Below are 22,588 nucleotides of genomic sequence, written 5' to 3' on the forward strand. Positions count from 1 at the left end.
AGGCTAAATGAGGACCTGAAATGGTCTCATCACACGACGAAGGCGCAACAGAGCCTATACAACCTCAGGCGGCGGAAGAAATTCGGCATTGCCCCTAAAGAGCCTTGCAAATTTCTACAGATGCACAATTGAGAGCATACAGTTGGGCTGCATCACCACCTGGTACGGCAACTGCACCAACCTCAACTGCATGGCTATCCAGAGAATGGTGCGGCCATCGCAGCTCCGGGGGCTCACTGCCTGCCCTCCAGCACTCGTGTCAAAGGAAGGGCAAGAAGATCATTAAGGACCTCTGCCACGAACTGTTAACTCAGCTACCGTCTGGCAGACGGAGACAATACAGGTGCATCAGAGCTAAGACAGGGAGACTAAGAAACAGCTTCTATCTCCAGGCCATCAAACTGTTGAACAGACATCACTTGGTGATGCACACTCATTCACAAAAAACACACACACACAAACTAGCACACACACCTCATACTCACAAACACATGCACATACACTCACACACATCACTCACACAGTCAACGCTGCTGTCCCGTATTGTAGAGACATTAAACCACTGGACACTTCCTGTTTCACACACTGTGTTTATATACTGTATTCTCTAAATGGCTCTAAATATCTACTTCTGTACATATCATTCTTGTGTAAATTAATCTGGTGTATATACGTAGATTACTGTTACAGTGCTATTTGGGGTTTTAATTGGGGTCGTTACGACACTATTTATTTATTTGGATTATTTGTGTACTTGTTTCACATTTCACCGCATTTAGGAGCTAGTAACATAAGCATTTCACTGCACCTACTATAACATTTGCTAAACTGTGTACCCAACCAATAAACTTTGATTTTGAAATAAATGACCATGGTTGTTTCCTCCTCCAGGCTTGTTTACTGTAATTTACCTTGAAAGAGATTACCGGCATCTAACAATGCTGATGGTGCTCCAGACACATTAGACACAACATGTGAACTCCCGACCAGCATATGGGAGTTCTAGCTCGCAGAAAGTGACACAAGGAAGTGGTGAGATGTTTCCTTGAACAAGGGGAACGTGGGAGATTCTCATACAGTTGAATGATACATTTTTGGATCTAAACCTGAACAGTTACAAAACTAAAGCTATTTGTGGCGTCCTCGTACTGGAAAGAGGTGAAAAACAGGAGGAAAATATTGATTGTTTCCATGAACTTATCTTACTCATCAACAGACCAGAATATTGTAAGATTAGCAGAGAGGATAATGACTAATTTTGAAATTATTATTAGAATAAATAAGGGAAAATAGGCCTGTGGTCTATAGTATGTTAAAGTAGGTCTACAGATGGCTACAGCTATCCACTGTATGCTATTCTGCATATTTCCTCAGGCTAAATAAAATCACCATTGTGTTTTTAGCAGGGGCCTTGGAAAGTAATAGCGCTTTCTAATGCTGGAAACGCTGGAACTCACGTCACTAAGGTTCCATGCTCAAGCCGCACTGCCAAGCTGGCAAGAGGGAGAGGATTATCCTTCCTGGAATTTATGAGAGCTGACAGCGAGGGTCCACACATGGCTTAAGACTGTCATTTTTTTTCTTGGAATTAGTTTTACTTCATAGAATCCGTTTGATACAGAATCTGTTTTATGAATGGAACAAGTCCACTGGTTTTCCAGTATACCTGTCAGATTAAGATCGTCTGCCTAATAAATAACATTACAGAACCCTGACAATAGAGTCTAATTGTGACGTGCTTATAGGTTATTTTTCTATAGTGATTGTTTGCTCCGTTCCATAGAGGTCATACTCTACCCTCTGTCAAATATGTTTAGCGGTTCAATTAAAACATTGTTCTCTGTAAACAAATATATATATACCCAATCAACACAGTGCCATTGAGAGTTCACATTCACTGCACCACATTCATCCAGGACTTTGGATCATAAGCTTGTGACCCAACTTATTTTGTTGTTTGTTTCCAGTCCTGGGTGAAGTAGTACTAATCAGACGGTAATCCCCAGAAATGTCCATCTATATTTGGGTTGGCCCAGAGAGGTCTCTCTCTCCCTCTGTCAGCACGCTGTGGAGGGGATGGGGCCATGGAGAGCAGCCCCTTGGCTGTCTGCTTGCTTCCAGCCAGCCCTGGACCCACCATCCCCAGGCTTCTCTTAGCCCTGCACTCTGGGATAGGAACAGGGACAATAACGAGCTGGTTTGTTTGGTTAGCGGTGCAGAGCGCCATGTGAAAAGTTTAATTGCCCAGGTCTGGGGATTACTGTGAGAGGGGGAGGGGAAGTTGAATCGGAGAGAGAGAGGAGAGCTTTAGGGCCCAGTCAGAAGCAAGCATATGGTTTCAATTAGGCTCCTCTTCCTCCTCCTCCTCCTGCTTTTCCTCCTCCTGCTCCTGCTCTCCTCCACCTCTCCCCCTCCTCCTTCTCCTCCTCCTGCTCTCCTCTACCTCTCCCTGACCAAATTCTGCAGTCTGTCGACTGAGGTAGCAGCAGTAAATCTCCTTCCCCCCTCCTTTCTCAGCGCTTATTATTACGAGTAGCTTTAAGTCAGGCTGATTTCCCCAGGAGTCCTGTGGTTCTGTCTAAACGGGCCCCAGTCTAAAGGCACAACTCCAACACAGCTCCTCCCCCCTGGCTAGGCACACAGGCTCAGCATCCAGTCACCCAGAACCAAGGGCCATGCTTGGCCACCATTGTAAAACAGGTCAGTGAAATCTAATGACGGTCTAAATTTACGAGCAGACAGAACTGCTTCTCATAAATACTGCTTTCTCCAAGTCTTTATTTTTTATTTTTTTTGTCGTAGTCAAGGCTCAAAGAATGTGAGAGTATTTCATAGATTATCTTCTGACAAATGTTGTTTTCTTCAGCAGTCTTTCCCATTTTGGAACTCTATGTGAGAGACTCAACGAGTGACTGGTCATAATATAGCAACATTAGGTTTGATTGCGTTAGTTTGAAAAACAAGATAAGGTTACTAAGTGATTTATCTGGTGATTAGATATGATTTAACAAAGCACACACTCTATGTGGAAGGAACTCTTTGTGGAAGGAGTGTCACCAGTCGCTACAGTTTCTATTAAATATATTTTATGTGTGCTGTTTTAAAAACACCACTTCAGACCGGCATAGGTACGATAAATCAGTTTAATGGGACAGTCTGCTTTACTGTGATTTATTTAATGAAAATAATGGTAGCCTCCATACATACCTAAGAGCAACTTGAAAGCACTTACAGGTCCTGAATGTTACCAAACTGGCACTTTTAAAAGCTATTCACCAGATGTACTGCCTTGTAAATCTGCCATTCACTGAAAGCAAATACTGTATCTATTTGCTGCAGACACAAGGCCAACAGTGTACATTATGGAGAGGTGTGCCATCTTAAGTAGTCTTGGCACTCAACTGAGACAGAAACATGCAACAAATGCGTGCCAAGCAGGGCTGGCTTTATGGGGGAACCTTAGGGGGCCCATCCTTCCAAATAAAATGTTGAAATATGGATCAGAAATATGGACAGAAGGACACATCAATCTCAGATCAAGCATCCTAGCAAATTGAACAGCCCCCCCATCTCAGTATGTGCAGACCATGTATGTGATGATGTTTGGACTAAAACAGTATGGCATGTGGTCATTTTTAGCCAGACAGCATCAGATACATGGGCTACATGTATAGTAGAGGAAGCGGGAGGGCTCGCTCTCACCAAAATCTATCCAGAATAAGCCCAATGCATTTCTATGGGCTTTATATGCCTGCCTTCCCGCCTTTGGGACAACGACTCCCATTGTTAGGGCAGAGACATGAGAAACTGGTCATTATATATAGATCTCTGGTTTCAGGGCAGCCACTTGCGAATTGGAAAGGAAAGTTGACATGTGCACCCAGCACTGTTCAGATCATGGCTTACCCTACAGTGAATTCACGTTTTGACAAAATGATATAATTACTCCTGTCGAAATAAAATCATCAAAAATACTTGACCAGACAGCATGACATAGCCACAGAGAATCATTAGCTTCTTTAAAACAAATAGCTGTGGATAGTTTCACAAACGCATAGGCCCATGAAGCCCGCGTGGCAATAGACTTCGCTGATTATTTGCGACTGTCAGTGAACAGCATCTAAAATATGTGTGAAGATAATGTGTTTTGAGTATAATTTTGGCGAAGAAATGCCGCAGCTCTCCAGATTTCATGCACTCAGCTCTCCAGAATGCGCTCAGTTGTCTCCCACCAATTCTTGCCCATTCATTGTTTTGTTGTGTGAACGGTTTGCCCTTGGAGTGTTTAGTAGGCCTATGAAGTGTACTTAATCCCGTCATTTGTTGGCTTCCAATTCTGTTAATTAGGGCTACAGTCAATTACCGTTCTCATTCTTGGAGTGGAAACGTTGTTTGCAGAGTTCACAACCTGCTACACTTGTGAGAAACACGTTTTGGTTTATTTCATAAACATTATTTACGAGTTTTGTCCATTTTTTTTCATTGTGTTTTGTTTGGAGTGCTCCATGTGAGCAATGAGCATGTCTCTGGTTTCTCTGTCCTGATAATATTGATGGAGCGCCCGCCTGAGCACACATAGAAGTAGCCAACCTGCCCTGCGCACAAATGTAGGAAGGTGCCCATTTGGGGACGTCAGCAGCTACTCTTCATGGATTCCAGCAAAATTAAGGCAGTTGTACATTTTTAAAACATTACCATAAATTCACAACATGTTAAGTGTGTGCCCTCAGGCCCCTACTCTACTACCACATATCCACAACACAAAATCCATGTGTATGCGTGTGTCTGTGCCTATGTTTTGTCTTGCTTCACAGTCCCCGCTGTTCCATGAGGTGTATTAAAAAATATATGTTATTATTTTGTACTTTATAACCCTTTTTCTCCCCAGTTGGTAGTTAGTCTTGTCCCATCGCTGAAACTCCCGTACGGACTCGGGAAAGGCTAAGGTCGAGAGCCGTGTGTCCTCCAAAACACGACCATCCCAAGCTGCACTGCTTCTTGAAACAATGCTTGCTTCACCCGAAAGCCAGCTGCACCAATGTGTCAGAGGAAACGTACAATTGTAAATAAGAGATTGTTCTTAACTGACTTGTCTAGTTAAATAAAGGTTAAAAAAAAGTATTTACATCAACAACATAGGAATTGCTACAAAACTTATTGTATAACCTTGTATAACCAACCTTTGGATCTTTGGTTTTCCTAAGCTACTATATTGTGATCAATATATAAAATGGATTTAGGATACTGCTTTCAAACAAATTTCTGCAGAATTAGTAAAGATGTGATCAATACATGTTGATGATTTCCTTGCGGTGCTGTTTGTAACTACCCTGGTAGTTTGATTGAAAACCTGAAACAGGTTGCAGGCACTAGTTAAAGTTTGAAGCTTTCTCTTGAGTGGGCAGCCTGATGAAAGCCAGTCAATATTTAAAACACCCAGAAAATATACCTCTCTATTGATATCACATACAAGCCTTTCACACATGCTATCCAGATACTGAGTGTCAGCACTTGGGGGTCTATAGCAGCATCCCACCAGAATGGGCTTTAGGTGAGGCAGGTGAACCTGTAGCCATTTTCCTTCAACAGTATTTAACATTAGATCCTCTCTAAGCTTTACAGGAATGTGGTTCTGAATATAAACAGCAACACCTCCACCTTTGGCATTTCTGTATTTTCTGTAGATGTTATAACCATGTATTGGTTATACCACTGTATCATCAAAGGTATTATCTAAGTGAGTTTCAGATATTGTCAGAATATGAATGTCATCTGTTACTAGCAAATGATTGATTTCATGAACTTGTTTCTTAAGCTACTTATGTTAACATGGGCAATTTGTAATACTTTTCTGGGTTTCTTAATCACTTTTCTTGCTTTACTGGGAGACTTAGCAGAGGTAGACATGCACAGGTTATTTATGTTTAGTGCAGGGGGAGCTGCACACAGTGGACTTCCTGCTATGGCACACCACCTCCATGCTAACAATATAACTCTGGTTCATAGGCATATGATTATGAGCTGCTCCTCATAATGTAATTCGACCCCACATGAACCATGACAGTATCAGCCCCCAGTGACTGAAGCATAGCCTCGGGAAGCAACCTGTTGATATCAACTTTTGTCCCAGGAAAACACAAAGGTACAGGTATATGCCTCACTATCGAACTCCCTATCACAATAGCCAGAATGATCTGGCCTCTCCCGTGTCTCGAAGCTGATTACGAGGCCAGAGCCACAGAACTCTCCTGAGAAGAAGGCTGCTGAGATGCCAAAGGGACAGAGCTCTGAACCAGAGAGCACGGCCCAGCGGAGGGTGGCCACGGAGGTAGCTGGAGGGACATCCACAGCCATGGAGGGAACACCCAAGTCCCTGGCAGAAGACAGCTGGTACAGGGGCTCAAAGCGATTTGAAAGTCTTAAGTCCGGACACGGGGGAAGAAGGCAGGCGCGCCAAGAATGATTCTTCTTCTTCTGTCTGGTTCCAACACGCATCAATTTACGCTCACCTGGAGTCCAACAATGAGCGGCCATTTTCTGGTTCAAGCTAATGGAGGAGTGCAGTAGCGGACAAGATGCCGATATTCTCATGGAATCCTTATTCCCTTCCAGGTGCTTGGTCAAATGTTTCTTTTTTCTTCACGAAGAGTAATAATTATTTCTTTAGCTGCATCAAGATCAATACATTTTTCACAAATGAAGGTATCCATCAGACCTTTCCCCGTGACAACAGGTCGCTTGCTGTTCCTTGCTACACACCGGCCGGCTGCGTGTTAGCATTTGGTGTAGCCTCTCAGAGCTGTGTCGGGAGTCTATGTAGTCTAGGGGGGTACAAAAGATACAGTTACAGTATGTACTGGCCAACGGTTGGAGTCACACTCACATGGTGGAAGTAAGGACTTAGTTCTATAGTAGTTCTATAGAGACCGTTGTATGAGTTGAGCTCTTGGTAGCCTGGCTCGGTTGTTGGTATCCAGGTACGAAAGCGTCCGGGATGAAAAAGTTGAATGGAAAAAACTAAGACGTTGGTAAATGTGTTAAATGAAGAGTTTTGATTGGACCGTAAACAGTAACAAACTAAGTTTGGCAGGTAGCCAAGTCACAACAAACAGCACAGCAGCATGATAATGCGGAGGTGTGACCTTTCCCCACGTGAGACAGTAAGCTCTATAACATGCTTCGTCATTCCAACAGAAACACGTGCAACAACAGTCATTTTGGGGGCTTCTGAGGCTTGTGGGCGCCCTAGAGCAAAACAGAGAATGACATCGTGTCCGTAAGAGTCTCAACTATCAATAGAATGGTCATAATACTTTGTAGCCCAAACCATTCGGACACGACAGGCAGAAGTTAGCAGAAGAGGCTGTACCGACCTTAGCCTACAAGTCTTGTGAGGCTTGTAGGCATGCTAGAACAAAACGGAGAACGCCATCGTGTTCATAAGAGTCTCATATTTCAATAGTGTCCATAAAACTTTGTAGACTGTTTGAACGCTACGGGTGTTTTTGTGAGAAGATAGATTTTCAGGAAGTCTCATGGTCTGACAAACACTATTCTAGCTCTGCCACCTTTCATCGCGGATGCGGACAGGCAATATTGGCGGATGCGGAGGATTGAAATGCAGCCATTTGCAGAAAAGTCATTAAATACCTCAACATGTTTCCCTTGCACAAAAACAGCTGTCTGTCCAGAGCTCACTGCTGAGAGAACTAGAATACAGGGCCCAGAATACAGTTCCATTTCCTTAGCCACCAATGGATCACGGTTTATCAATGTGTCTATATGGCAGAGGTTGGTGCTCTCACGTTAGTTTAAGTTTTACTTTTAGATTTGTATCATTTTAATTCCAATTTTTACAATTAACCACTTGACAATGACTTTGAAAAATGAAAAGGTTGTTATTGAAACGAAAATGCACATGTGAAAACCATAATTGGCACGCAGATTGGTAGAAATTGTAGTAAAAGTTGTAAGCTTTCCCCAACTTGAAACTCTGCCTATGGTATTTAAAAAATGTGTGCACAAGCAAGCGCATGCACACATGGGAAGTCCAGTGAAGAAAACATGCCCCCTATGGAAATCAAATAGCCGTCCAACTGATTCGTTCTGGCGCCGGCCCTTGTGCCAAGGATTGGAAGCAGGCTTTTCTCTCTACCTCTCCCTAGCTCCATCTGTTTATGTGAAAACGACCACTCTACTGTAAATAGGCAACATCAAAACGTTTGTGTTCATTTGCCGTGCTTGACACAGCAAATCATCACTGATGTTATCTGCACTCACTCTCATTCGGGTATAGCCAAGGTGTTTGCCAAGCCTTTCAGTAGTCCTGTCACTCTTCCCCTTGGTGATCTCAGGGCTCTGTGGCTTCTATTGTAACTGTTTGAAGGAGGCGCTGGAATCCATCCACACGTCGTAAAAAGGCCAAGTTTACTGTCGCTGCAGGAACACTTGGTAATACAATACACTCAAATGTTTGCTCTGCCTCTCTTTTACTGTTGTTGCCGAGAGGGGACACGGCTTGGAGTTATGGACCAAGCCCAGGGTTGGCGAAGCAGCTTGGGGTAGGGCTGTGGGGTGTGGGATCAAGGGCTCAGCAGAGTGGTCATTAGCGATGGCCCAGGCATGGGTGGTCTGGGCCAGGGAACAAAGACCAGGCCATCTGCTGCCTGCCTGCCTGGAGAGTCTGTGAACCTCCGCTTCCTGGGGCCAACCACTCAAACTAACCCACCACTCAATGTGCACACACAGGTTAATCAACAGGCTAGCTGTGAGGGATGACAACTTTGTCTCCAGTACTCTCATTGCACAACCGTTAAACAAGTCACTCCAGTTTAGATTACATATTTACAGAGGAGCTAAGATTGTGTGCAGCCCACAACAGCCTATAAGTCACTATATTTTGGATGACAGTCATACCACTAAAACCAGCCATTAGAAAAGTGATGACGTAAACAAAATGTTGCAACCCATCCTTATCTGTGGCTTGGCTGGAGAGATGACCACGCATGTCACACGCAATATACGGTCGATTATCAGTGTAGTTCATGGAAATCTGCAGTTAATATTTGGTTACTTCATTGGATAGCTGACGCAGGTCCATGCAAGATGTTTTTGCCTCTGTGCAAACAGTCACCTTAATGTTGCCATGAATAGACTATGACAACGACATAGAAGTGCATTGGGAATAACCATACTTTTCTTAATGACTCCTCTGCTCTGTCCTTCTCTAGAATTTCCGACCAATTAGCACTGGACCAATGAGCAGTGGTTACAGCAGCAGCTACAGCAGGGGGAACAACAGCAGCGGTTACAGCCGAAAACCCTCCTACACTCCCGAGCTGCCGCACCTCAACAACGGCACCTCCAAGCAGTCCAACCATGCGCAGTACAACAACCCAGCCAGCCTGTACGCACACAACAACGGCAGCAACGGAGACAGAGACAGGGTCTTGCCAAAACAAATGAGCGGCCTGAGCCTTGGGTCTCCTCACAGGTAAGGCATGTGGAGTGGAAAATCCATTTGTTATCGCGTGGTCTCTCGGATGTGTGATAAATGTGTGTGTTCTCCTAGGCTACAACCTACAGCGCCCAGAGATGTCCTCTGGGCCCTGCTGTTTGTGCTGACTGCACATGTTTCCCCCTCCTAAGGCCTCACAGGGCCTCACAGTGAAGTTTACTTTGAAGGGTCCCTCCGGAGTGGAGGAAGACCAGGATCAGAAAATATAGATCAGCCGTGCTGATATTCACAGAGCAGTGCTTAATGTTATGCACTATTGGCATAATGGAGCTTGGGGATTCTTTCTGGTGGGTTTTGTGGAAAGACTGTGAACAGCAAATGGGGTCTATCTCCTGTTTGGACGAGGAATAACAAGGTGGAATGGATGAACCTGCAGCATAGTTTACTTCAATGGAAAAAAAGGACCTGAGACTACAGTCATTTCAAGATATTCTGGTAGATGTACCATGTCAATGTGAATATGTCAGTGTGAGGACCACATTGGAAATAAGTGTTGTACTCTAGATCTCAGTACTACTGACGAGGCATCCCCTTTTCCCTTGCCCTTCTTTAAACTGCATTTGTTTTACCCCCAAATCAAGTCACAGCATTCACAAATTAAATCAATGAACAGCGCAGTTGTTGGTCACACTGAAAACAACTTTATTTGTTTGTCTTCGTCTCTTTCAGCCCTGAGCCTCCGATGCGTTCTCCTATGGGCCGTCATGGAAACGGTCATAGTTTTGAAGTCACCACAGAGTCAGATGTGTACAAGATGCTACAAGACACAGAGGAACCAGTCTCCGCACCCAAACAATCCGGCTCCTTCAAATACCTACAAGGCATATTGGAGGCAGAGGATGGAGGTACCCTTATTTGTTGCTCTATACGAGTCTCCATTCACCCAACAGTTTACCTAAACAACATGCTTGTTTATGTATGTTAAATATATGTTTGTATATTTGAGCTAAATAGTTTTCTTCTGCAAGTGGAGCGTGTGATGTTTTCCAACCACATGACTGTGTGTGCGCTGTTGCACATGTTGTCCCTGAGAGGACAGGGAGCGTTGGCATAGTTTTCCTTTTACAGGCCGAGAGAGGTGAAAGTCAAATGATAAAGCGGGGGAAGAAAGTTTACCGCAACACAGCCTTATGAAAGACAATAAAACAGAGAAATATGACTTCCTGGTGTTTCTTTCAAACGTTTTTCACCGTTTTCCTTAGAAGTAATGCGTTGTGTTTTCGTCAGGGTCGTGGCCAGATCTCACCTCTTCAAGGAGAACCCAAACAGACATGCTCTTCCCCAGGAACAAGTCATGCTGTCTGTTGGGGATCATTGAGATGGTTTTGTATCAACACCAGTACCCTGTTATTCTTTGAATTTGGTGCTAGTCACTTGCAGGTGTGAAAAGGGATTAAGGAAGAGCAAAAAGTTAATAACGGTTTTAACAGAATTAAATTCATCGGCACCGATTCGCCTCCTGCACAGTTGTTATTTTTTTCGCGACCGCAAAAGGCGTCATGGACACTGGGTTTAAGCTTCTAGTGCGATGCTTACACACCTTGGGGCTTATACAAGACTCGCCCTAAAGCTCTGTCTGCCTGTTTCTGGTTGTTGCTCTCCGTCTGTGGGAATGCTTGCATTATGTTCTGCTGAAGGAGTTTTTTTTCTCTTTCTCAGCTCAGCTTTGACATTTAGACGGAGAGAGGCATTTGACTGCATGTGATATTGTCAATCCTCATCCTTGAAAAGGAAGACGCTCTTGTTTTGAAAATGTCGGCATCCCTGTGATTTCATTGGAGCGCAAACATGAGGCGCTGTTATGATGGAGCCCCACAGGCACTGCTTTGACCATCTGTGGTGTCAGACAGTGCGAGGGTGAAAACAAGAGGAGAGGAGACGTTTGCATGACGAGATTCCCAGCTTTTTACTACACGGAACTCCCCACCAATCACTGAAGAATCCACCACTTATAGTGGTCAAAAGATACTGTCGAAGACAGAAATCGGAGGGAAGTGGTCATGTATTTACAACGTGCTTTACTTTTGAGGATGAGCAGATGTGATGAGCACATTGTACTGCCTGTAGTTGAACCCCCTGTAAGAAAATAAGAAATAAAGACAAGGTTACAGCATGTTTATTTTGTTTGTCTGTTTATCCAGAAATGTGACCCCCATTAGCCATTGCGGGTAGCTATCTGTTTTATAAAAAGCTGCTCTAATAACTAAGATAAATGGGTGGAAACTCCCTTTTTTAGTACAGATTAGGGGGATCGCATGCTATGAACTTTATTCATATAGACTTGTCAGTAGTCTTTGTGAATGAACCTAGTTTAGCCTACTCAAATACCCGGCTCAAAAAGAGAAGGATGCTATGTTTAGCTAGCTGGCTATGGCTATCCAACACGGGAACTCTTCCACGTTAAGGTAAGCTTTTGGTTTTATTAATTTATTGCCACCAGGCCCCTCCGGTGTAACTGCTAAATTGTTTGCTGCTAACTGTACACTGTACAGCATGATTGCAGCGTGTTTACTAACGCATTAGTTCTAATAGGTATGTTGACAACGATGTAAGCTGTGTGTAGTGGTTACCAATTACGATATGAAGGTTTGGCTTGGAAAGGTTTTCTCACCTGGTCACAGACAGCTGATGTGTTGTGCACAAATCAATTTGTATTTGTCACACGTGCCGAATACAACAGGTGTAAATCATAGCGTGAAATGCATACTTACAAGCCCTTAACCAACAACAAAATAAGAGATAAGGAAATATTTAGTAAATGAACTAAACTAAATAAACGTACACAATAAAAATAACAATGACAAGGCTATATACTGTGGGTACCGGTACCAAGTCAGTGTGTGGGGATATAGGGAAGGTCAAGGTAATTGAAGTTATATGTATAAGTAGGTAGAGGTAAACTGACTATGCGTCCATAATAAACAGTGAGTAGCAGCAGTGTAAAAAATAAAAGGGGGGGCGTCAATACAAATATTCCGGTTAGCCATTTGATTAATTGTTCACCGGTCTTACGTCTTGGGAGTAGAAGCTGTTAAGGAGCCTTTTGGACCAAGACTTGGTGTTCCGGTACAACTTGCCGTATGGTAGCAGAGAGAACCGTCTTTGACTTGGGTGGCGGGAGTCATTGACACTCTTTTAGGCCTTCCCCTGACACCGCCTAGTATAGAGGTCCTGGAAGGCAGGAAGCTTGGCCCCAGTGATGTACTGGGCCATATGCACTACCCTCTGTAGTGCCTTATAGTTTGATGCTGAGCAGTTGCCATAACAGGCGGTGAAGCAACCAGTTAGGATGCTCTCGATGGTGCAGCTGTAGAACCTTTTGAGGATCTGGGGACCTCAGATCTTTTCAGTCTCCTGAGGGGGAATAGGCCTTGTTGTGCCCTCTTCATGACTGTCTTGGTGTGTTACGACCACTCCACTACAGCGTCATTGATGTGAATGGGGGTGTGTTTGGTGGCCGTCCTCTTCCTGTAGTCCATTATCGTCTCTTTTGTCTTGCTCACATTTATGGAAAGGTTGTTGTCCTGGCACCACACTGTGATCTCCTCCCTATACGCTGTCTCATCGTTGTCGTTGATCAGGCCTACCACTGTTGTGTCTTCAGCAAACTTAAGGAAGGTGCTAGAGTTGTGCTCGGCCACGCAGTCGTGGGTGAACAGGGAGTACAGGGGGGAAATAAGCACGCACCCCTGAGGGGCCCACGTGTTGAGGAACAGCATGGCAGATGTGTTGTTGCCTACCCTTACCACCTGGGGGCAGCCAGTCAGGAAGTCCAGGATACAGTTGCTGAGTGAGGTGTTTAGTACCAGGGTCTTTAGCTCAGTGATGAGCTTTGTAGGTACTATGGTGTTGAACGCTGGCCTGTAGTTACTGAACAGCATTCTCTCATAGGTATTCCTTTTGTCCAGGTGGGAAAGGGCAGTGTGGAGTGCAATAGAGATGGCATCATCTGTGAATCTATTGGGGCGGTATGTGAATTGGATCTAGTGTTTCCAGGATAATGGTGTTGATGTGAGCCATGACCAGCCTTTCAAAGCACTTCATGGCTATAGACGTGAGTACTATGTGGCGGTAGTCATTTAGGCAAGTCACCTTGGCGTTCTTCGGCACAGGCACTTAGTGGTCTGCTTGAAACATGTAGCTATTACATTGTCAGTCAGGGAGAGGTTGAAAATGTCAGTGAAGACACTTGCCTGTTGGTCCACGGATGCTCTGAGTATGCGTCCTGGTAATCTGTCTTGCCCCGCGGCCTTGTGAATGTTGACCTGTTTAAAGGTCGTACTCAAATCTGCTACGGACAGCATGATCACACAGTCATCTGGAACAGATGGTGCTCTCATGCATGCATCAGTGTTGCTTGCCTCAAAGCGAGCATAAAAAGCAATTAACCCGTCTGGTAGGCTAGCGTCACTGGGCAGCTCGCAGCTGGGATTCCCTTTGTAGGCTGTAATAGTTTGCAAGCCCTGCCACACCCGATGAGGGTCAGAGACAGTTTAGTAGGATTCAATCTTAGTTTTGTATACAGTTGAAGTTGGAAGTTTACATACACTTAGGTTGGAGTCATTAACATTTGTTTTTCAACCACTCCACAAATTTCTTGTTAACACACTATAGTTTTGGCAAGTCAGTTAGGACATTTAAAGTAATTTTTCCAACAATTGTTTACAGACAGATTAAGTCACTTATAATTCACTGTTTCACAATTCCAGTGGGTCAGAAGTTTACATACACTAAGTTGACTGTGTCTTTAAACAGCTTGGAAAATTCCAGAAAATGATGTCATGGCTTTAGAAGCTTCTGATTGACTCAAATGATTTTAATTAGCCTATTTGAGGTATACCTGTGGATGTATTTCAAGGCCTACTTTCAAACTCAGTGCCTCTTTGCTTGACATTATAGAAACATCAAAAGAAATCAGCCAACACCTCAGAAATACAATTGTAGACCTCCACAAGTCTGGTTCATCCTTGGGAGCAATTTACAAATGCCTGAAGGTACCACATTCCTCTGTACAAACAATAGTACGCAAGTATAAACACCATGGGACCACGCAGCCGTCATACCGCTCAGGAAGGAGATGCGTTCTGTCTCCTAGAGATGAACATACTTTGGTGCGAAAAGTGCAAATCAATCCCAGAACAACAGCAAAGGACCTTGTGAAGATGCTGGAGGAAACGGGTACAAAAGTATCTATATCCACAGTAAAACGAGTCCTATATCGACATAACCTGAAAGGCCTCTCAGCAAGGAAGAAGCCACTACTCCATAACCACCATAAAAAAGCCAGACTACGGTTTGCAACTGCACATGGGTACAAAGATTGTACTTTTTGTAGAAATGTCCTCTGGTCTGGTGAAACAAAAATAGAACTGTTTGGCCATAATGACCATCGTTATGTTTGGAGGAAAAAGGGGAAAGCTTGCAAGCCGAAGAACACCTTCCCAACCATGAAGCACGGGGGTTGGCAGCAGCATGTTCTGGGGGTGCTTTGCTGCAGGAGAGACTGGTGCACTTCACAAAATAGATGGCATCATGAGAGTGGAAAATTATGTGGATATATTGAAGCAACATCTCAAGACATCACAAATGGGTCTTCAGGAAGCTTGGTCACATATGGGTCTTACAAATGGACAATGACCCCAAGCATACTTCCAAAGTTACTTCCAAAGAAAAATGGCTTAAAGACAACAAAGTCAAGGTTTTGGAGTGGCCATCACAAAGCCCTGACCTCAATCCTATAAAAAAATTTGTGGGCAGAACTGAAAAAGTGTGTGCGAGTAAGTAGGCCTACAAACTTGACTCACTTACACCAGCACTGTCAGGAGGAATGGGCCAAAATTCACCCAATTTATTGTGGGAAGCTTGTGGAAGGCTACCCGAAACGTTTGACCCAAGTTAAACAATTTGAAGGTAATGCTACCAAATACTAAGTGATTATGTAAACTTCTGACCCACTGGGAATGTGATGAAAGAAATAAAAGCTGAAATAAATCATTCTCTCTACTATTATTCTGACATTTCACATTCTTTAAATATAGTGGTGATTCTAACTGACCTAACTAAGACAGGGAATTTTTACTTGGATTAAATGTCAGAAATTGTGAAAAACTGAGTTTAAATATATTTGGCTGAGGTGTATGTAAACTTCCACTTCAACTGTAGATGCTTTGCCTATTTGATTGTTTGTCTGAGGACATTGAAGAATTTCTTATATGCGTAGCTCTAGCCTGCATGTTGCGAATGTTGCCTGTAATCCAGGCTTCTGGTTGGGATATGTACGTACAGTCACTGTGAGGATTACTTCATCGATGCAGTTATTGATGAAGCCTGTGACTTAGGTGGTATACTCCTCAATGCCATGGGATGAATCCCGGAACATATTCCAGTCTGTGCTAGAAAAACCGTCCTGTATCTTAGCGTCCACATCATCTGACCACTTCCATATTGAGCGAGTCACTGGTACTTTAGTTTTAGTTTTTAATTGTAAGCAGGAATCAAGAGGATATAATTATTATCAGATTTTCCAAATGGAGAGAAAGGAGAGCTTTCTTCATCTCTGTGTGCGGAGCAAAGGTGTCTGGAGGTTTTTTTCCCACTCTGGTTGCACATGTGACATGCTGGTTGAAATGAGGTAAAACTGATTTAAGTTTTCTTGCATTAAAGTCCCCGCTACTAGGAGTGCCGCTTCTGGATGAGCATTTTTTTGTTTGCTTATGGCCTTATACAGCTTGATGAGTACAGTATTAGTGCCAGCATTGATTGTGGTGGTAAATAGGCAGCTACGAAAAATATAGATGAAAACTCTCTTGGTAGATAGTGTGGTCTACAGCTTCTCATGAAGTAATTTACCTCAGGCGAGGAAAGCCTCAAGACTTCCTTAATATTAGAGATTGCGCACCAGTTATTATTGACAAATAGACCACCTCCCCTCATCTTACCGAAGGTAATGTAGCTGTTATGTCTTGCCGATGCACGGAAAACCCAGCCAACTGTATATTATCCATGTCATCATTCAGCCACGACTCGGTGAAACGTAAGATATTACCGTTTTGAATGTCCAGTTGGTAGGATAGTCTTGAACAGAGCTCATGGATCGAGAGAAAATTAAAGTATCATGTGCTAGCCTAAAGCTATCGATGTTACATTGATTTGGGTGAAAGGAATATTAATTACAGTCATCCAATATGCTTTAATCAAAATAAGGCGATGCTCATAATTTATTTTTTAAATGTCCTCCCTCCACTGGTATAGACTGTACAAGTCTTATGACTAAACCTCCCTTGTACAGTGTTTGTGAGAATCTCATGAGAACTCCTGACTAGAACTTGAAAGAGACTGCAATGATTACTAGATACTTAGTAATACAGTAATCTGGACTCAACCTGAACGTAGTAAATGTAAATCCGGGCCACTCCAGTTAGTATGATCCGCTAAGTTTCGTATGGTATGTATTCATTTGTGGCTGTCCATCAACCATTACCTATGATATGTTACGAATTGCAATTATTACAATATTTTATGAATTTCAAATCATACAATATGTTTACGAATTTGCAAAAAGTATGATATGTTATGAATTCCATTTTTTTGTCGCTAACATTTACTAGGTGGCTAACATTAGCTAGGCTAGGGGTTAGGGTTAATGGTTAAGGTTAGGGTTAAATTTAGGGCTAGGAGTTAAAAGGTTAGGGGAAGGGTTAGTGCTAGTTGAGAATTATCTGTTAATTGAATGATTAGAATATTCCGCCCTGAAACATATTGAAACATACTGAAACAATTGTATGGAATTGATTAGAATGTATAAAATCATAATCAATAAATGTGTAGTCATAGTCAGAATTAGGGTAAAACAATATGTCTTTATGGTATTGTATACATAGACTGTCTGAGCTTGGTGCCGACCAGACTAGAGGTTTGGGAGAGAACGGGGAGTACGTCTCAAGGACAAGGTCACTAATCTCTGTCGGCTGGGTAGTGAGGCAGTGTGTGCGTAGCAGGACATTGTGTGCGTCTGTTTGTGTGTATGTGTGTGCGTATGTTTGTGTGTATGTGTGTGTATGGTTGTGTGAATGTGTGGGCGTGAGAAGTCAGTATAAAATTAATTGTTTTGTATTCTTGACTTTAGAACGTTCCCGTGAATAAACCTGTTTGACTATTTTAGCTGGGCCTCCGTCTGTTTCATTCGACCAGGATCTTACAAATTCTGGTTTTCGGACTGAGTAATACAATTAAATTGGGTTTATGTACCTTGAGAACAAAATTCTCTTATCAGTTAGTTAACAGGCTACAGTGGTTCCTCCTTTAAAAAGTTGCTTCACACTGCAGCACACTCATTCTGTGGCACGTCATTTAATTGTCAGACATTTTTTTCTGTTACTGCAAGTTAATCCTAGTTTGACCACCAGAGGGCATCTTTCAGAAGCATTTGATAGTATTCCGTATTGGCATTACCAGAGAATGTAAAACTTTTTTTGTAATAACATAGTAGACGGGATTGATTTTTTTTAAATGGCTTAATTCATTTGATTAATATTACGGTATTTCTCTTCAGAGGAAAAACAAAATGGAATAGAAAATATGGCACTGTACAACGTGACAGTTGGGAGTAGGCTACAGGATTGTAAATTGTTTGCCTTCATTAGACAACTTTGTTCCAATATTTCTGTAAATAAGTGATATTTATTTATTTTATTCTATTTTCATAGTAATTCGTTATGGATCCATAACTAAATCAACATCTACATTTTGAAAAATTATTTTTTATCATTATTTTATTAACGAAATGTAGTTGCAAAGTTACTAAAAGTACTAAGTAGTTGTAAAGTTGCTAATGCTAAAGATGAGATTCAAACATGCAACCTTTGGGTTGCTAGACATTTGCGTTATACATCTACCCATCCCCCCTGACCAACCACCCTACTTCCATTTTTGCCTTAAGTAAGCATCTGTCTTATGTAACCATACCAAATATAACATATACTAATTTGAGTGTCCCGGATTTACATTTACTATGTTACGTTTAGGCTATGAGACCAGGCTGAATACAGCGATTATTACAGTAAAAATAGACCCCGTTAATACGGTCACAGCATTAGTGTTTAAGTGTTGGAGAGATGTAAACTTTGTGCCAGATAGTTCACCAGTGTGACGGGTAGGCCATGCCAGAGGCAGTGGCGTGCTGGGTCAATGGAGCCTGCTGGCACCTCATCACTCCGTGGTTCAGGGAGAGTGTGATTGTGGCACTCTGGTGTGATGATGATCTGCTCTTTAATGTGAAATATTTGCTCTGCCAGGCAGCTGCCTCTCCCTCCTCCCCTAATTGATGTGTTCCTGCTGTGTGCCAGGATCTCACATCAGCCCTGGCATAAAATGTGAATGGAGGGAGATAGATAGGGAGTGAGAGGTAGAGATAGGGAAAGGAAGATAGAGGTACGGGGAGGGGGAGCGATACTGTAGGTAATACAGTACAGAGAGAGAGAAGGGAGGGTATGGTAGTGAGAGAAAGAGGTAGAGAGGCTGACAGCGTGTGAGCACCACCCTGGCCCACTGCCTGTACCCCTGCCACGCCCTCTGAGGTTAACACACACCAGTGAAGGGAGTGCTTACTGAGGAGTGATGTCTCTGTTGTGGACAGTAGCTGACCTTGGTGCCGCCCTGAGCCAAGTGTGAACACCATTCATTCTTCATGCTTTCACCCATGGCTGACTGCTGCCTTTCCAGCTTTCATATTCTGGTATAGGGTGAAGTTGCCCCTATATCTTGGGTCAGTTTTGCATTTTATCCAACTGATATCGTAGATTCGGATTGGGGGACAGGAAGCTGATCCTAGATCTGTACCCAGAGGAAACATCTCCCCGATGGAACTAAGTTGATTTACAGTATCTAAACGTGTCTTAACTGTGCTATATATGTTGAATAAATAATAATGCTAATTATAAAAATGTGTTGTTTTTTTAAAACTGAGGTGTTATTTTGTGTGTCTGTGTCCACAGGTGTGTCCCCTACTGACATGTCTGGAGTGAGAGGCCTTAGGTCCCCGGACCGATCCCCAGTCCCTAAACTGGGCAGCCCCATCCCCGGCCACATGGGCCCCATGCCCAGCCTACAGAAACTCCCCCAGTGCACGCGCTGTGGCAACGGCATAGTGTAAGTCATAAAAAACAGAGATGACGCTGCACACTAGGAGTGTGTCACAAATGGCACCGCAGTCCCTATATAATGCACTACTTTTGACCATAGACTACAGGTGATACAGGTGCCATTTGGGATGCTATCTAGTCCTGCTCCAACAGGCCCAAGCTAATAACAGAGAGGGAAAATGATCTCCATATATCACTTTGAATGAATAAACCTCTGTGCCACGCCCTCCTCCTCAGGAACCCAGAGATGCCGGTAATCCCCACACCGTTAAAGCACCATGGGTAAACAGCGATGTCATTTGGACAAGAGACCGTTGTGGAGGCTTAGTACCATGGATCTGTTATATAGACTGTTTACACAGGTTTTTTTTAGGCAGGGCACTAAAGCATTTACCTACTGTTATAGGCAGTAGTGGTTAGGATAAAGGCCCGGATACAGGGGATATTCAAATCCAACCAATGAGTTCTGGCTGTTGTGACGCTATGTAATCCTTATTGGTAATGCAAATAACCACATCCATGAATAGAATACTGGTCACTTGAATGCACAGTGACATAGTTAAATAAGAAAATGATTGCTAATCCAATAGCTCTTTATTTACATAACCTTGAAAACCACTTATCTTTGACATGACACTAACAACCTGGTTATGTTCTGTCCGTATAGGGGAACCATCGTGAAGGCCAGAGACAAACTGTACCACACAGAGTGCTTCATGTGTGATGACTGCGGCATGAACCTCAAGCAGAGGGGCTACTTCTTCATCGAGGAGAACTTGTATTGTGAGACCCACGCCATGGCCCGCGTACAGCCTCCTGAGGGATATGACGTGGTCGCCGTCTACCCCAACTCCAAGGTTGAACTGGTCTGAAGTTGTCTTGACTCTCACACAGCCCCCACTCAGACATGTGCCTGCAGTCTTATCCACAGCTCCCAGCCCGTATAGTTGTGTTCCATTTCCAATGCACTACATGTCCAAGCTGTTGCCAGGAAGTATCAGTTTAGAGTTGGATACTAGAGAGTGGGAAAATGTAGTTTCCAGAGGTTTTAAGTCTCTCTTTAATTATTTCACACTTACAGCATACTCTTCCTATTTCGGACGGATTAACATTTTTACACCTGCTGAGTAAAAAAAAAACAATGTTTTAATCAACCAATTAACTAAAATTGGGGGCTTTTCTTTGTGTCAACAGCACTTTTAGATTATGTTGAAACATAAGCAATATTCAACCGAATGACCTCTCACATCTTGGGATGGTTTTCTATTTTTTTTTTTTTTACTCTGCCAACTCCAATACAGTTAGCGGAATGGAATAGGGTCAAGCACCTGACTGAGAATGGAATTCATCTTTCCCTGCTTCTCATACTGTTACTGCTACAATTAAAGAACCCCAGATTTATTACATCTGTTGAAGTGCAATCCAGTGCCACGCGAGAAAGCCTTTTGTCCCTCCACTGTAGCAGCTTTTAAAAAGCTGTGGGGAGCAAAGACGCAGGACAAGGCCATGGAAAATATCGAAATCCAGCCGGTGAATCTAATTTGTTTAGTGTGGTTTTTTTGACACATTTGGTTGAAATAGACAGTTGTTGTTGGCTAAGGGAACGTATTTGAAAGAGTTTGTCTCTTTTTTTTCTTGTTTGATTTTAACATATATCTAGTCACAGCCAGGTCCACTGAATGAATCACACTTCCACATTTCGAGGGAGGGAGGGGAGGGAGGGAGGGAGGGAGGGAGGGAGGGAGGGAGGGAGGGAGGGAGGGAGGGAGGGAGGGATTTACAGTACCAGTAAAACGTTTGGACACACCTACTAATTCCAGGGTTTTCTTTATTTGTACTATTTTCTACATTGTAGAATAATAGTGAAGACATCAAAACTATGAAATAACACATTATTTTGATCTAAAATATCCCAATGCCCCAGAGCAGTGATTGGAGACATTGTTCTATGTACTCTAGGGTGCCGTCTTTCGGATGGGATGTTAAACAGGTGTCTTGACACTCTGTGGTCACTAAAGATCCCATGGCACTTATCGTAAGATTAAGGGTGTTAACTCTGGTGTCCTGGGTAAATTCCCAATCTGGCCTTCATACCATCATGGCCACCTAATCATCCCCAGCTTACAATTGGCTCATTCATCTCCTCTCCCCTGTGACTATTCCCCCAGGTCGTTGCTGTAAATGAGAATGTGTTCTCAGTCAACTTACCTGGTAAAATAATGATTAAATAAATGTTGTAACCAAAAAGTGTTAAACAAATCAAAATATATTTTATATCATAGATTCTTCAAAGTAGCCACCCTTTGCCTTGATGACAGCTTTGCACACTCTTGGCATTCTCTCAACCAGCTTCATGAGGCAGTCACCTGGAATGCATTTCAATTAACAGGTGTGCCTTGTTAAAAGTTAATTTGTCGAATTCCTTTCCTTTTTAATGTGTTTGAGCCAATCAGTTATGTAGTGACAAGGTAGGGGTGGTATACAGAAGATAGCCCTATTTGGTAAAAGACCAAGTCCATATTGTGGCAAGAACAGCTCCAATAAGCAAAGAGAAATAATAGTCCATCATTAATTTAAGAGGTTAATTTTAAGAACTTTTAAAGTTTCTTCAAGTGCAGTGACAAAAACCATCAAGCGCTATGATGAAACTGGCTCTCATGAGGACTGCCACAGGAAAGGAGTTACCTATGCTGCAGAGGACAAGTTCATTAGAGTGACCTGCCTCAGAAATTAAATGCTTCACAGAGTTCAAGTAACAGACAAATCTCAACATCAACTGTTCAGAGGAGACTGTGTGAATCAGGCCTTCATGGTCGAATTGCTGCAAAGAAACCCTTACTAAAGGACACCAATGAGCAGAAGAGACTTGCTTGGGCCAAGAAACACGAGCAATGGGCATTAGACTGGTGGACTGTGTGGTTCCCACCGTGAA

At 43.1% G+C, this 22,588-nt stretch overlaps 1 protein-coding gene across 1 annotated transcript in view; it reads left to right on the plus strand.

The window, feature by feature from the left end:
* The window catches only part of LOC135548824 (PDZ and LIM domain protein 4-like), a 65,900-nt gene extending 44,543 nt beyond the window's left edge, over positions 1 to 21,357 (plus strand). The window contains exons 4-7 of the mRNA XM_064978783.1: positions 9,231 to 9,493; positions 10,187 to 10,362; positions 19,510 to 19,663; positions 20,324 to 21,357. Of these exons, the coding sequence (XP_064834855.1) occupies positions 9,231 to 9,493; positions 10,187 to 10,362; positions 19,510 to 19,663; positions 20,324 to 20,528 (798 nt within the window). The 3' untranslated portion in view covers positions 20,529 to 21,357. The remainder of the gene's footprint in view (positions 1 to 9,230; positions 9,494 to 10,186; positions 10,363 to 19,509; positions 19,664 to 20,323) is intronic.
* The last annotated feature ends 1,231 nt before the right edge of the window (positions 21,358 to 22,588 follow it).

This window comes from Oncorhynchus masou, chromosome 11 (assembly GCF_036934945.1).
Source record: "Oncorhynchus masou masou isolate Uvic2021 chromosome 11, UVic_Omas_1.1, whole genome shotgun sequence".
Lineage (NCBI taxonomy): Eukaryota > Metazoa > Chordata > Actinopteri > Salmoniformes > Salmonidae > Oncorhynchus > Oncorhynchus masou.